A 17,265-nucleotide genomic window follows, 5' to 3' on the forward strand; every position below is an offset into this window, starting at 1 on the left:
CAGGCTGTTCCCAAGAAATCTGGTATTACTGTAGTCCAGAATGATAACAATGAGTTAATCCCAACCCGGGTGACCACGGGTTGGCGTGTATGTATTGACTATAGGAAATTGAACAAGGTCACTAGGAAGGACCACTTTCCCCTTCCCTTCATCGACCAAATGCTAGAGAGATTAGCTGGACGTAGCCATTATTGCTTTTTAGATGGATACTGCGGTTATAATCAGATTGTCATAACCCCAGAAGACCAAGAGAAAACCACTTTTACCTGTCCCTTTGGTACCTTTGCGTGTAGACGCATGCCTTTCGGGCTATGTAATGCCCTCGCGACCTTTCAGTGTTGTATGTTGAGCATATTTTCTGACATGGTAGAACGGTTCTTAGAGGTCTTTATGGATGATTTTTCAGTGTTTGGTTCGTCTTTCGATGAGTGCTTGCATCATTTGTCATTAGTTTTGACTAGGTGTAAGGAAAATAATTTAGTGCTTAATTGTGAGAAATGTCACTTCATGGTTCGTTCAGGAATTGTTCTAGGGCATATAGTATCTTCGAAGGGTATAGAGGTAGACAGAGCCAAAGTTGACCTTATTAAAACTTTACAGTTCCCCAAAACCGTAAGAGACATTAGGTCATTCTTAGGGCATGCAGGTTTTTATCGTCGATTCATTAAGGATTTTAGCTTAATTTCTAGACCTCTTTGCAATTTGCTTGCAAAAGACGTTAAGTTTGTCTTTGATGATGCTTGTTTAGAGGCTTTTGAGAAGCTTAATAATTTACTCACTACCACCCCCGTAGTCCAGGCACCCAACTAGAACCTACCTTTGAGAAAATGTGTAATGCTTCAGATTATGCTATTGGTGTTGTGCTAGGTCAGCGAGAAAATAAGTTACTTCATGTGATTTACTATGCTAGCAAAACTCTGAATGATGCCCAGTTGAACTATACCACTACGGAGAAGGAACTATTAGCTATTGTGTTTGCCTTATACAAGTTTAGATCCTACCTCTTAGGTTCTAAGGTCATAATATTTACTGATCATGCTGCTTTGAAGTATCTTCTTTCCAAGAAGGATACTAAACCTAGATTGATTAGATGGATCCTACTGTTGCAGGAATTTCCTTAGACATTAGAGATAAAAAAGGTGCAGAAAATGTAGTAGCAGACCACTTGTCTAGGCTTGTTGTGGATACCCTTAATGATTCTCCTTTTGTTATGGATAGTTTTCCTGATGAACAACTGTTCTTTGTTACCCAAGCACCTTGGTATGCGAATATAGTGAATTATCTTGTTACTGGTCGAATGCCCCAACATTGGGGTAAACAAGATCGTTCTAGGTTTTTAGCCGAGGTGAAGCACTTCTTTTGGGATGATCCTTATTTGTTTAAGTATTGTCCAGACCAGATTATTAGGAGATGTATACTTGAGAGTGACCAGTCCAGTATTATTTCCTTTTGTCATGATCACTTTAGTGCTAAGAAGACTGCTGCTAGGATATTGCAGTGTGGATTCTATTGGCCTTCGTTGTTTAAAGACTCCCATAGTCACTGTGTTACTTGTGAGCGTTGCCAGAATCTAGGAACCATTTCCCGTAGGAACATGATGCCCTTGAACCCTATTTTAGTTGTTGAGGTCTTTGATGTGTGGGGTATTGATTTTATGGGTCCGTTTCCTAATTATTTAGGTAACCTTTACATCCTTGTCGCTGTAGACTATGTATCTAAGTGGATTGAGTCGGTTGCGTGTAAAACCAATGACCATAGGGTTGTGATTGAGTTCTTGAAAAATAATATACTTACACGTGTTGGTACACCACGTGCTATAATTAGTGATGTAGGGTCGCACTTTTGTAATGGACCTTTTAGGATTTTGATGAAGAAATATGGTATTAAACATAAGGTAGCTACCCCGTATCATCCACAGACTAGTGGTCAAGTAGATGTTTCTAATAGGGAGATAAAACGTATATTAGAGAAAACAGTTAATCCTAATCGGAAAGACTGTTCGTCTAGGCTTACTGATGCCTTATGGGCTTACAAACTGCGTTTAAGACCCCGATTGGAATGTTGCCTTATCGGCTTGTGTATGGAAAGGCATGTCATTTACCTGTTGAGTTAGAACATAGAGCTTATTGGGCTGTTAAGCAGCTAAATTTTTCACTTGACAAGGCAGGAGCCCATAGGAAACTCCAGTTCAATGAGTTGGAAGAGATTCGTATAGATGCTTACGATAGTGCGAAGTAGTATAAGAACAAAATGAAACTTTTGCATGATAAGAATATTTTAAGAAATTCATTTTCTCCAGGTCAAAAATTTCCTCTGTATGATACCCGCTTGCATCTTTTCCCTGGGAAGTTACGTTCTCGGTAGACGGGTCCTTTTAATGTTCGCACTGTCTTTCCTCATGGAGCTGTTGAGATCGAGACACCAGATGGTAGTAGTTCTTCGAAGGTTAACGGTCAGAGATTGAAACCCTTTCTAGAGCCCTTTCCTACAAGTGATGTTGAGGAGGTCCCTCCGGAGGACCCTGTTTACCCTTGATTGACCATCGAGGCGATTGTATATTGTATATTAGTTTTTGATTTCTCTTTTCACCCAGGTACTATCTTTCCGACTTCTCTCTTTACTGATTCCTCATGTTACTTTTCTTTTTGGTATTGATCTTTCATTAGAAACATTGAGGACAATGTTAGATTTAAGTTTGGGGGTAGGGAAGAAACCTTTTTGTTAGCTTTTAGTTGCAATAAATAAACTCCAAAGCCTAGAAATTTATGCTTATTAAGGTTGGCACTAACCAATCTAAGTGGATGGAAACATCTTGGTTGTAAGAGTTGAGGAACAAATCTGATTAGATGGAAACATCTAAAGAGTCTATTCATAAAATCACAGAGCTCAGGTGTTAGAATTAAAAAAAAAAAACATGGTAGTTTCGCCATAACTCGTTGAATCCTAATCCCTTCTGTTTTTATTTTCTTAAGTGATTTAGTAGGGCACACGACTCAAGTTATTACCATTTCTAGGGTGAAATAGGGTGATTGAGATACCAAAAAAAAAAAAAAAAGTTTGAGACCAGACCATCAGACTAACCGGAATAAATTCAATAAAGTCGACCACGGGTGCCCTTGCATATGCCAGTTGTGTTGACCTAGAGTTAGGTTTATCGACCACTGGTCCCCTTGTATATGCCAGTTGTGTTGATATTAGTCAGACCGGTATCTCAGTCCATTAGGATAAGATCATCTTGGCAGGGGCCTTCAGACAGATATGGGAAACACCGTTCACTTTAACCATCTATTTTTCTCTTTATCCATCTTCTTAATCTTTCCATGTGATTGGTTGGCTCCGGTTATGATGTCTAGAAACTATCTGAGTAAAGCTCTGTCACTTATATATGAACTATAGTATGCTGAGTGCAAACTCGTGTACAACAATTGGAATTTCGCATCAGGGTTCTTCCTCCTAAAGTCAATGTTTGTATGCCAACCAAGGAGATTCTTTAGTGCCTTCCAAGGTTCTGCTTAGATAGCTAGGGTCTGGAGTAAAGGTTTTGCGGGTACACCTCTGGTAAACCCTCCGTGGACAACACTCCGCCGCTAGGGCCACCTAGCGGTTTAACGTCTTGCTGCACGTGCTCAGTGTAGTCATTTTATTTTCTAGATTAGATTTTCTCGAGGACTAGCAAATAATAAGTTTGGGGGTATTTGATAGACACATTTTTGTGTCTAAGTTGTCCTCAATTTTCTGTATTGTTGGTACTCGATTTCGTACTTATTATGGTGTTTTTTGTATTTGTAGGTATTTTTGGGAAATAAACATTTTTGGAAAATTCGGCTCGAAAAGTTGCTCGGGGCATCCCGGAGGACATTTGTTATACGGACCCCAGATTTGGATAAGGAGCACCCATGGATATGTGTAACCCAAATTCATCCACATCACCCATTTTCTATCGGCACCCCCACTCTGGTTAGGGGGCCACCCTTCTTCTTCATTTGAATTCAAGAACTGGCGGGAAAGTTTGGTTCTTCCCTGGCAGATTAGGGTTCAAGAATTCAAAGGGTTATAGTGTGATTCAACGGCTGATTTCGATTGGGATGAACGTGATATTCCCAAATAATGCTGGTATAGGTGTTCAAATGAGTTTACTTGGGCTGGATAATCATTGGAAAGAAAACAGGGGAGTACGTGTGCAGTTGAGATAATAACGGGATTTGCATGAGTTGGAGAGAGTTATGCGCATGCTAGGAAGATTCTAACAACCATTTGGGTCGTGACAGAGATAAATAAGGAGAATTTGCAGTTGTATAACACGTGCAGGAGCATAAAAGGGAAAGAATATTTTCCCGTGTCTGGTAGAGTTATTGAGAATTATCCTGGAGTTATTACAGCGATTCTTAGGCCATGTTGAGTATATAAACACTGTTCGGAGGTCATAGAATGGTTACTGAGAGTTTGGGAGAGTTTTGGAGAAGACAGAGGCGATAGTCAGAACCACCAGAAATACTTTTCTTCTGCTGCTCATCTGAAGAACCCGAAGAACAGACCATCCAAGATATTCGTTTTTCACGGTGGAAACGACACACAGGCATGGTTCGAGAATCAACGACAGTATTTTTCTATCGTTCTTTTTAGTTTGTAACACATATAACTGTTACAAACCCGGTTTTATCATTGTTTCTCCCATTTCATCATTTGCACACCACCTTTGAGCAATAAAAAATGAATTTTGAGCGTGTTTTCCTAATGATGAGCTAAACCCAATCCTTGGGGCGACGGAGGAAGCCATTCTCTCAAGAATTATGTGGTAATATTTATTTTATAAATTTATGCAATATTTTTATATGATTAATTGCATTGATAAAAAATAAATTAAATGATTCTTATTAATCAAATGTGTTTTCTCTTGATAATGCATGCTTAGTTTTAGACTCTTGATGCGTTATACTTGTGACTAACATTTGATATTTTGGGAATCTGATTTTGGCAATACTTTAGAATCGAATCAATTGTTTAAATTGCATGATATAAATTAATTTAGAACCACATAATTATTGATGAATGGTGAAATCCTAGCTCCAGTCCCTCCATAATTTTCACAACATATCAACATTTATTTGCTTTACTTTCTTTTCTTTAAAATTAAGTCTAAAATCTATTGCTTTCACAAGTCTCAACGAACATACTACTACAAAACAACTTGAAATCACATCACTATAAGCTTGCCGCAAACAAGTCGATTGACAAAAGGGGAAGTTGGGCCAACAGTGAATACGTTGGCATTTCCTTGATCGTTCTAAATGCGATTTAAGCCGTCCCATTCAGCTGGCGAAATTGGACGGACATGATGGCTTTGAGACCGTTTTTTGTGGTTTTAGCTCGTTCGAGCTTCTTTTCTAAACAGCATGAATACCCATGTTTGGGTCGACGTTTGAAGTGTTTATGAATGAGTGGAAGACTACTCGACCGAATAGGGCATTAGTGGGCTCGTCGGTGATCACTATAGTGATTGCCTAGTACTGCTAGGAGTAGGCAATGCTTGATAAATTGTGCGGCCAAATCGTGTAGCCGTGATTACTTCTGAGACTGATATTGACAGTCTAGATTTACCTTAAGGAAATTAAGCATGCTCGACCATCTAACCAAAGCGCGTCGATACGAGGCTCTCTGTAGAGAGTGATGTAGCCTGTGGGTATTTCATGCACATCTCTATATGGCACTTCGGGAGATTCATGCTACTCTGCTGAGAGTGGACACTCAATCGTCATGTCATGTCAATAATGAGAGTTCAGTTGAGAACATAGCACAGAAAATACTAGGCAAATAATGTATTAATTAATAATGCTAATAAAATTCACAGAATATTTGGGATTGCTGTTACACGCACCATTCTGGATGAATTTCGTGTATTTATTAAATTGCTTCAAATACAGTGAAGAGATTTTCTGCACTCATTACTTCTTAAACAGCTTTTCCCTTTGCATGATAACATCGTATAAGACACTGGTTTTACAATTTTAGCCCTGAACTAAAATCCACCATCAACACATCTTAATTTTACCAGAAACCTAAACTGTCTTTATAACCTTGAACTCTGGTTGTAACTTTAACATGTATTCTTCTTAGTACTCAGCATCTCAGTCTGTATTGCACTCTTGAACTTCACTAGTCTTAGCATATCCTCAACACTTAGGTTCAATCCCTATATTTCTACTCTGTGTAGTTTTAGTAGCTTTAGAATCCTTGTTTTTCCTGATTTATCACTTTTAAAATCCACTTGAATTATCACATCTCCTCCACTTTTATTGTGCTAATTACTCTCTGATGGATGTTATAATGTGCCTACTCTAACCATTTCTTCTCTTAATTCCCCAAAACTCTTCTCTTCTCATAAAGCCCACTTAAACCTAAGTATACCATCTTATCAAAAGGCCATTTAACCTATCTTCAAAACCAACATTAAACCTCCCTTATCCTTCCGACTGCAAAGCCAATCCAAACTAATTCTTCCTTTTCATTATGACTATTCTTGCTTGGAATTTTCAAGGCATAAACCTCCCAGCCTCAATTCAGCATTTGAAAGGACTATTTAATCTTCACAAGCCTAGCATCCTATTTCTCTCTGAAACACTTGCTAACGATCAACGCATAAGAAGATTAGCACAATCTCTTCAATTCAATAATTACTTAAATATCCCAAAAATTGGAAGACGGGGAGGACTTTGCTTAATGTGGTAAGATAACCTAAATATCCAAATATTACTTCAATCTCAAAACTACATCCACACAAAAGTTGCAGTACCGCTTCAAGAACAACCATGGTTCTTCACGGGTATCTATGGCCCTCCACATCCGAATATAAGGAAAAATCTTTGGCAAGAATTTCCAACAATCTTCAGCAATATTTATCTGTCTACACCCTGTATATTGATGGGAGATTTCAACGACATCTTAAATCAATCGGAAAAAAATGAGGAAGGCAAGAACATATACTCAATCTCAACCTCTTCTCACTCTGATGGATCAGATGGGTTTTATAGATTTAGGATTCCGAGGAGACTCATACACTTGGACAAACAACCAAATGGGGCAAGATAATATCCTAGAAAGATTAGATAGGGCTTTAGCAAACCAACTATGGAGGACGGCAAACCCCCATGCGGCAGTTACTCACCTTCCAAGAATAACATCTGATCATGCCCCAATACTACTTCAGAAGAAAGAAATAGATTGGCAAGGAACAAAAAACTACAAATTCGAACACCTCTGGCTCTCTCATCCCCAACTCAAACAAATAGTCGAATCGGCTTGGGAACAACAACAAGATAATGAACCTACACTCAACCTCCAGCTAAACCTCATTACAACAGAACAAACTCTCTTAGAATGGAACAAGGAAACCTTTGTCCACCTACCAACTAAGATCAAGAAATCGACAGCCAAGATAAAGAACGCCCAACACCAATGTGCTTCCCAAACAGGATCAGATCTAGAACTTTGGCTGATTCAAGAAAAACAACTGAGAATATAACATGAAGAACTATTACAATGTCATGCGACATATTGGCAAAAAAGATCTAGAATTCATTGGCTTCAATCAGGCGATCTCAACACAACATTTTTCCATACTAAAGTTACCATTCACAGAGCTTGTAACAATACACAACAACTACAAGACCCACAAAACAACTGGATTAGCAAAAAGGAAGACGTTGTTCAGCTCATCCCGGATCACTATTCTCGGCAATATACGACCCCGCCTACAGAAATAAATGAAGATCTGTTTACAAACATCAGACCAAGGTTGACTCCTAGACAATCAGACCAACTTATGAAGGAAGTAACTACAGCAGAAATCAAACAAGCACTTTTCTACATAAATTCCGAAAGTGCTCCGAGAACGGATGGCTATACAAGTAAGTTTTTTAAAGTTTTCTGGGATACGACCCACCCTCAATTGATAGCGATGGTTAAATATTTCTTTAATAATCTTAATATGCACCGTCTCATGAATCACACAAACATAAACTAATACCTAAAGTAGACCACCCTTCAAAACCTTCACAATTCAGACCAACAGGACACTGCAATGTCACATATAAAATCATCTCAAAAATATTAGTCAACCGAATTAGACCTATTCTACCCTTTTTAATAATCCCTTTCCAAAGTGATTTTGTGCCGCAAAGATCAATACACGACAATATAGCAATTGCTGGAGAACTCTTCCATCACATTAGAACCTCAAAACCCACCAAAGATCCAAAAATAGCTCTCAATCTAGATATCCAAAAAGCCCATGACAACCTAGACTGGGGATTCATCAAAACATCATTTACAAAACTTGGATTCCCATCAGCCTTTATAGACTACATTATGCTATGCGTCACAACAGTTACATACTCCATTAAAATAAATGGTACACCTCATGGATACATCACCCCAAGTAGAGGTATCAGACAAGGAGACCCACTATCGTCCTATATTTTTATCATATGTGCTGAAATCCTATCCACAAACTTGGGAAACCTTCAAAACCAAAAATTAGTTCCAGGACTTAACATATCACAAAAAGAACCTCCCATAATTCATCTAATGTATGCAGATGATCTTCTGATCACGTATAAAACATCAAATCAGAGTAATCAACACCTTAAAACCTTACTCCACGCCTATAGTTCCTCTGCATGGAAGGTAATTAATACTGCCAAATCAGTAATCATCCATCACCCTAATTTAGACCCAATCAAAATAAATGATCTTCAACAATTCTTTAATATGCCGACCACATCAAAACCACCAACCTATCTAGGCATACATTTTAAACAAGGAAGAGCATCAAATCAAACCTTCACTCCCCTCCTACAAAGATTAGCCAGAAAAGCAAAAGGATGGATGACAAAATGCCTAACTCCGCCAGAAGACTTGTTCTCATCAAAACCTCCCTAACCCCAACCAAAAATCACATAATGCAAACATAAAACCTACCCTAAAATATACACAAACAAATAGATCGTATAACCATGAATTTTTCTGGAAACATGACTCAACAATCAAAAAACTACACCCTATAGGATGGGATAAAGCAACAAAGCCATTAGCCGGAGGAGGATTAGGAATAAGAAAAAGCAGTTATCATAATACATCCCTTCTCATGAAGAGAATCTGGAATTTGCATGAACAACCTAACTCCATATGCGGAAGTCTATTCAGTGAAAAATACCTTAATGAACAACCAATTCTACAAGGAAACGTTTCCATTCCCTCCTCTTCCGGTCCTCAATGGAGACAACTCGCGTCAATTATACCTACCATGCAAAATTTAAATTTCCATCGTATTGGAAATGGATTATCAACTCCGATAGAGGCTAATTGGATTCCATACTCTCCCAATCTAGATCCAACACAATGCTACCCAATCCAAATGGTAACAGATATCATCGACTCAATCTCCCACTCCTAGAATCATGAAAAATTGAACACCATTCCCAATCCAACAATTCAAAAATCATCAACATCCACCTTCCCCAAAACAATACCCCAGATAAAATTATCTGGCCACACTCAAAATCTGGAAACTACACCACATCTTTGGGATACAAATGTCTAACCCATGGTTAACCAATCTACACACCCCTACCACCTACCAAATTCTTATGGACCTTACCATGTCCACCAAAAATTCGGCTTTTCTTGTGGAAAGCCATCAATGAAGGATTACCAACCTTCTCTCTCTTACATTGAATCCATTTGACCAACACAGATATATGCCCAAGATGCAATACTGATACGGAATTAACAAGCCACCTTTTAATTCATTTTCCAATGGCGACTTCTTCCTGGAACATCTTATTCAATCAACTTTCAAATGCACCAAACACCAACCCTACCCCGGCCTTCACCTTAACTCCACAAACAACCATATCCCAAATCCTGCAACATCCAACATCAACTTCTATAATCTCCTCATTCTGTTTTCTATTCTGGACCCTATGGCTATCCAGAAATGATCTAATTTACCAACAAAAACAAACAACTTCAGAAGAAATCGTAGCATGGGCACAAAAACTACAACAAGAATATTCATGGCCACTGCATGCTTCACCACCAATCATACCAGGAGATACACCAACATTCAACCACACGATAACAGATAAAAGGATAGCAACGATATCGGTAATTTGGTCCACTCCAAATATCAGTTGGATTAAGATTAACACGGATGGAGCAGCCAGAGGCCACCCGGGATTTGCAGGAGATGGATTCGTTTGTAGAGACTCTGATGCACAAACTTTAATAGCTATGGCTCACCCACTAGGAATTACGACAGCACTAACTGCAAAAACCTGGGGCTTACTATTGGCTTCAAGAACAGCAACAGAGAGACAATGGCCTAGAATCCTTTTTGAAACAGACTCGGAGAACCTCCTGCGTTTCATCACATCAACTACCACGCCACCTTGGCACATAGCAGGAATGATTGAAGAAATAAAAAGTAGACTTAGGAAAATCCCACAAGTCGCTATACAACACAACTACAGGGAAGGAAATCAAGCAGCGGACGGATTAGCAAATCATGTAGCGGATGGAAGCCAAGCAGGAAACTATTCCACCAAAATCTGGGACCAGGCAATCCCATCCTTTATCAGTCATATTTTATTTCAAGACTCTGTGGGTACCACATACCATGACAAGTTGTAAATTAAACTTCTTATAATAAAATCTATGCTTCAAAAAAAAATACCTGGAAAGGAGAAGCTCTTTTAACTATTATAAACAACTTATATATTAGAAATTATATCAATCTTGTAACAGCAAATGACCATCAGATTTCTGAAGATCATATAAATCAATATATGGTATGAGGATTAATTCCTCTTTTGCGGAAAAAAAAAGAAGGTAAACATCAAGACTTAAATATAGTAGTTGTCCCCCTAGCATCTCATACTGATTCATCCTAAGCCTCTGTCAATCCACTATTCACACTAGTCATTCTCATGCGTGTTCAAAAACTTGAAGGGAACCGCAGACTCTCATATAGAATTGCGATCTAGAGGAGCCCTTAAGGGACTCCAAGAATAACGCAGGGCTATGCATCAGAAAGTAGCTGAATTTGGTCATAAACAACGAGGAGCTACAAAAATGTCATGAACAACTTTAACAAGAAGGGATGATTTCAGTTATTGTAAATTTTGACAAGGCTCAATCCAGCATCAACACAGATCAAACAAGTGTGTGTGAGTGCAACAACTGAACACTTCTGAGCCAAGTGTACTAAAAAAATATAACAGACACAAATTAAGTTTAAAAAGCAAAACGATCATAGAAAATCTTCTTAATACTACATATTATCCTCGTTAAGTAACAAACATCGCATAGAGTTAGGTTTTTATCCCTACCAGTTAACATAACTAAAAGGCTAGTAATAAAAGTGAACAATCTTTTAGGAGCTAATAAACTAGATAGCAAATGATGATTCTGTTACACATTTAGTAGATAAACATTGCAACACAGATATTGCAAACAATCTTGGTCTAGCTGGCCCAGCATCAAAGCTGACACCACCTGCACAGCCAAAACAGGGTCATCCTTGACAAATCTGCAAGAGCACAAAAGTGCATCATCAATCATCAAAAAAGTTTGTCCATAGAAATAGAAATCAAGAATAACGCAAAACAAATTAACAAGTAATGTTTCAGATGTTTTACCTCTTCCAGCTTTGCTCTAAAGTTTTCCACCTTGTACTCTCTAGCTGGTTGCCTCTTGTTCGGCCTCTGCCATACAAAGCTAGTACCATACTTAAATGGTTGCCTCCTTTTCACCCTCTCCCATTCACGGCTACTATCAGAGTTAAGTGAAACAAGGTTCGGCACATAAATCTCTGCATCAGTCCATTCCTCAGCACCACAGATCGTCAGTTGTCTAACACTTTTGTTCTTTGGGTCATACAAAAATAAACTGTTATTCACCTGCAATAACACATTATTGTTCTTGAAACTCTGTATTAGCCTGGCACACGGTGTATTATCTCCATCAAATGACCGATTAAACTCTACCTTGTCAATCATCTCTTATGAAATGGTTAAACTTTTAACCCAGGACTCCTTCACCCCATACTCCTGCAATACCCATACATCAATCCTGACCGTCTCAACATGCGAAAGCACATAGAGGCATCCTCCCAACTCCCCCACATTTGCCCAGCAATCCCAACTCTTAAATTCTCCTAAAGCTGTCAAAGGCTCTTCTGGGAACGCTACTTCCTCAAATTTCTCACTCACAAAATCAAATGCAACTATAACTAGAGGTTTCTTACGTCTAAACGCATTCAGAGTGTTTAAAATCCCCAACAGCTACCCAATGAAGTAATCCATTGAACAACACCCCGCGATGAGCCTCAAATTTATAACTCACACTTCCAATCCCCTTCCACTCATCCGATCCTAACGTATACACCTCAGCCTCAGAACTATCCCTCTTAGAGCATCTCCAACAGTGGATGCTACAAATTCTATGTGGAATTTATATTTAGATCCTTATTTGTGGGGTTATATATATGTAATGCAAAGAATAATGTTTTACACATGAACCATTTCCAGTAGTGTGGGGTGTTAGTTATAAGATTTGTTTTTTTTGGATAAAGATAAAAGTGATTCCCTTTTCCTATTTGTTTAAAAAAATTTATATAAAAAGAATAATTAAAAAAAGTAGGAATTACCAATAGGTACCATTATAGTGTTCTTAGTTAGTGGCAGGTCCACCCATTAAAGTCCAGTAATCAGAGGTCCATAATTAAAAGAAAACATGAAAATGGACCAAATTTTTTTAGCCCAGGTCCTGCACACGTGCGAGATCAGGTATACGTAATATGAAAATACCACAAATAACCTTTCCTATTTAATATGTTAAAAGCATGAGAAATATTTTTCACATTTCATATTCATTTTCTTCTTCTCTTTCCTCTCACCATTGTTGCAGATGAAGATGAAGATTTGTTTTTGTTCTTTCTCGTTTCTACCGAATCAGATGATGAAGATTTTCCATTGTAATGTTTCTTTTAAGGTTTTGGCGTTCTAATCATTATTGTGCTTGATTATGTTTTCGATCTCCATGGTTGATTTGTCGACTATATATTAGATCTAGATGAATAATCACATTTTTTGTTCATTTCGTTGCTAGATTCGATTATGCCACTTCCATTTAGATGTTTTAGACGTATTTCAGTTCTTTTTTGTATATGAATCAACAGTACGTATATCCCGTACTGATAGAAACTTAGTTTATTTTTGAGAAGAAGAAGAATGCATCGTTATGATTTACGACGAGAAGATTGTTGTGTTCCAGGTAGTGTATATTAACAATGATTTTCGGTTTCCATTCTATTTTTTTCATAGATTCGTTACTAGTTTTTCACATGCAGCTGAAGTTTAGATTATGAATCAACAATACATATGATGTACTGAAAAAATTAGCTTTAATTTTGTATTTTGTAGTTTTGTGATATTTTTCTTCTTCGATCTAGAAGTATATATAGGAATATTGAAGAAAAAAATGTTTCGATCTGGTTTTTAGAGATTCATTACTTGGTTTTCACATGCAACTGATTTAGTTTCATTTTGGTTGTTTTGATATGCTTTTAAGTTGTTTTTGTGTATTAATCATCGGTACGTATATGATATACTGGTGGATTTTGATGGAACAAGTTCAGATCTAATAAACAATCATGTTTTGTGTTTATTTCATTAGTAGATCTGATACTTTTATGGTTTCTTTTTCAGTTTTCTTTTGTTATTATCAATTGTGATAAACATCACTGTCCAGAGTTCGTCCTAAATTTTATACTTCTCTTGCTGTTTTAAAAGTTTGTGGGGATATAGTTGATGAAAAGAATGTACACAGTTGGGTTTTGCTTAGATTTGTTTATAGACCTTCTTTGATTCATATGTGTAGTATTTGAATTTTATGTTTGTTAGTGATGTTGTGAAGTGTTTGATGAATAAGTGTTCTTGAAATGCATTAGAAGCGTTGGGTATCTTTAGAGAGATGAGAATTAAAGGAGTTAAATTGGAATTGCATGACTGTATCTTACTCATTGCTGGTGCTCCACTTGGTGAAGAATTGAAGGGGATTTTGATTCATGTGTATGTGCTCTTCCTCTTATGTGGTCTTCCTCTTTTCTGTATTTCCTTTTAAGATTTATGATACAATTTGTATCTTATCTATCACGGACAGGTGAAGGTGGGAACCCGTTCTGCGTTACTCAACTTTGGATCACCAGTGGATGCATCTCAGTTATATAAATTACTCCATGCCCTTCATCCACATCCTCATTAGAAGAAAAATTAGCAGGCAGAGGTGCACCTGGAACATGTATGTTGCTCGGATTTTGTTGCTTTTGTCATACATACAAAAATAAATAGAATAGTAGCTTGGTGCATCTTCTCGATGTTGTTTACTTCTCTGGAACTGTTATCCTCAACTGGATAGATAGACCTCACCCTGTGTAGTTTCTTAAATGCCAAATGGCCTAATGTAGGCTCATGGGCATGCGGATAAGTAAAAGGTTAGCCTAATATTTATAGTTAGATAATGTGATTTTGTTAACTGATACTAGTTTTTGAAAGCTTTATCGTTCTCCCAAAATCATGTAGACCTCTGAGGCAGAACAATTCTTTTTTCTACCACAAGTTTCCTGACTACCTGCTGCTGTGCGATATTGCTGTCTCACTGGAATACCCATTTCTTGCTTCATGCTACAAACAGACACCACCTGATACACAACTGTTTTTTTCACCCTTAGTCACTATGTGGAAATGATAATCTATAGAGTCACAAGACTCATAAACTGTTATTATCAATTGTTTTTCAGTTTTCTTTTGTGTATTACCTATCAGTACATAATGACGTTTTCTAATTTATTTATCATTGATTCTTACAGATTTGTACTCTACCTGGAAGCAGTGCAACAAATATGTACTCGAATTTGTAAGCATTCAGATATATAATCGGATTTGTAAGCAGTACGACAGATATGTACTCAGATTTCTAAGCTGTGCGACAAATATGTACTCAAATTTGTAAGCAGTGTAGCAAATATGTACTCGAATTTTTAAGCAGTGTACCAGATATGTACTCAAATTTGTAAGCAGTGTAGACACACACGTTTGGTAGTAATGGGCATTATGGACATTTCCATGTTTTAATTAATTTTGGACCTCCGGATAAAAAAAAATCCGGTTGGACCCTACTATAAATAACTATATGGGCCTAGGACCAAACAAGAAATTTTCTAAAATAGTCAAAAAGATGACATGGAGGTCATTCCCAAGGTCTAAATAAGACTTTCTCTAAAATCTTCATATTTATTTTGACACCCTTCCTAATTTAAAGGACCTACTGTTGGAGATGGATTTAATCTAAATGAAGGTTTAAAATCCTATGTGTCAAAAGAAAATAAAACTTTCACCCTCTATTGGAGATGCTCTTACTCTCTATCCCCTTAACTCTAACCACCTTGTAGTCATCATTTCTAGAATCATACCCTAACCCATACAAACTATAGGAAATCCCATCCGACCCATTTCTTATCTTCTTATACTCTTTAGTCCCCAGATTAACAATAAACAATTTCTCTTTACTCCCAGTACAATTATCATCCTCATCCAAATAAAACTCAACAGTACTCATGAAAACCAAACCATTACAACTACACATTGAATAAGTTTGATAACCATGAGGTATAAATGTGTAATCAGTGTGATTTTCGACTCTCCCGTCGACGCCGTTACATTCAAAGACAGACGACGATGGGTAGTGAGGAAGATGTCTTAAGTCACGATCACATGTGTCTATATCTCTTGCAATCATGGAGAATGATACTGTGTTATTTTTTGGAGAGGTTATGATAGGTATAATTTTTTGAATCTAGAACTGGAGATTAAGTTGTAGTAGTACTTACTGATGGATTTGAATCTCAAGAGAGATTTGGTTGGGAGTCGCAAGAAAATTTCTTGGATGAAGAAATCTCGTAGAATTGGGGTTTCTGCGTCTTCTTTCTTATTCTTCTTGTTATCCATTTCTAAAAAAAAAAAATGTGTGCGTCAATGTGGGTGTGAGTGGGGAGGAATTGCCGAATTGGGTTTTCAATAGGATTACGAAGCACTTGAGTTGAGACTTTGTAACCGAAACCGATCTAAATGAAATTATGTAACCGAAATAACACGATGACACGATGAAACCGTTATGTAGGCTGGAAATACGTGGATGTTGTATCGGAAGGACTTCACATATCGAACCACGTGTCCGAGAAAGAAAACGTGATTCAATACTTTTTTAAGAGCAAGTTTTATGGTGGAAGAGTTCCATCTTCCATCTTCCACACCACCTCAGCATTTGGAATTGTGGATGGAAGTGCAAGTGTAGTGGTGGAATAGTGAAAACACTATTAAGATAGCGTTTTTTTCTCAGTCATTAGATTTCAACAACTCATTTTAAATCTACGGATAAAAAAAACGCTATTCTTAATAGCGTTTTTTTAGCTCTATTCTTATTGGAGTTCAAATGGATTCCACGAACCCTTCCACGAAACCGTGGATCCCTCCTTCGATTTTCTGTGGAAGACCCCAACTTGGAAGCCACTAGACTTGACATTCCATGGTTTTTCCACACTTGGAATAGGTTGGATTCCACCATAAAACTTTCTCTTACACTACCCACACCGTAATGGTATCCACATTTTTTATTTTATTTTTAATCATGTATTATTTCAAGAATATTAGTAAATTAACTAGTTGGAAGCCTTACAAGCTAAGCTCCAACAACGTATTACTACATCAATTGAACATGTTGCCGTGTTAGCCTACACGCGAGCCTCATGAGTAACCTAGATAAAGGAGACGAAGCGGATGGGGGCTGAAATTGTGTCACAAGGGGGACAAGCTAACTCTTCCTTACATGTTAATTCCTGCAATATTACGTCATTGGGGGCTCGAACCCGGGACCTCCTGGAACGCATGAAACTTTGGGAAACGGGGATGACCAGCTGAGCAAGGTGTCTGTTCTTATAAAAGAAAGTGTAATAACGCCTACCCCATTTTAATGTATACAAAAAGTCAGGCCCATAACACTAAACCAACACCATTCGTACATAAATTTTTTATCTCGCGTCAATAAAGCAGTAAACCATAATGACTTTCCATTTTGTGATCAAATCTCTGAATCATAAAGCAGTAAATCATCTTTGGTGACCTCCCCATATATTTCAAATCTCTAAATCAT

At 37.6% G+C, this 17,265-nt stretch overlaps 1 protein-coding gene and 1 long non-coding RNA gene across 2 annotated transcripts; one reads left to right on the top strand and one right to left on the bottom strand.

Annotated features, from left to right (window-relative positions):
- Window positions 1–11,313: 11,313 nt before the first annotated feature.
- LOC113320912 lies at window positions 11,314–12,737 on the bottom strand. Its single transcript, XM_026568808.1, has 2 exons — window positions 11,697–12,737; window positions 11,314–11,587 (listed from the first exon to the last, which is right to left on the bottom strand). The coding sequence occupies exons 1-2, from the start codon at window positions 12,054–12,056 to the stop codon at window positions 11,573–11,575; spliced, it is 375 nt and encodes a 124-aa protein (XP_026424593.1). The 5' UTR covers window positions 12,057–12,737; the 3' UTR covers window positions 11,314–11,572.
- Window positions 12,738–13,799: 1,062 nt separating this feature from the next.
- On the top strand, window positions 13,800–15,062 carry LOC113320578. Its single transcript, XR_003346185.1, has 3 exons — window positions 13,800–14,129; window positions 14,221–14,358; window positions 14,927–15,062. It is a non-coding gene; the product is annotated as an uncharacterized LOC113320578 (long non-coding RNA).
- The last annotated feature ends 2,203 nt before the right edge of the window (window positions 15,063–17,265 follow it).

The sequence above is a fragment of the Papaver somniferum genome, chromosome 11 (assembly GCF_003573695.1).
Source record: "Papaver somniferum cultivar HN1 chromosome 11, ASM357369v1, whole genome shotgun sequence".
Taxonomy (NCBI): domain Eukaryota; kingdom Viridiplantae; phylum Streptophyta; class Magnoliopsida; order Ranunculales; family Papaveraceae; genus Papaver; species Papaver somniferum.

Excerpts from the sequence above, each read along its gene's own strand:
- LOC113320912 (XM_026568808.1), bottom strand. The coding sequence starts at position 12,056 with ATGATTGACAAGGTAGAGTTTAATCGGTCATTTGATGGAGATAATACA.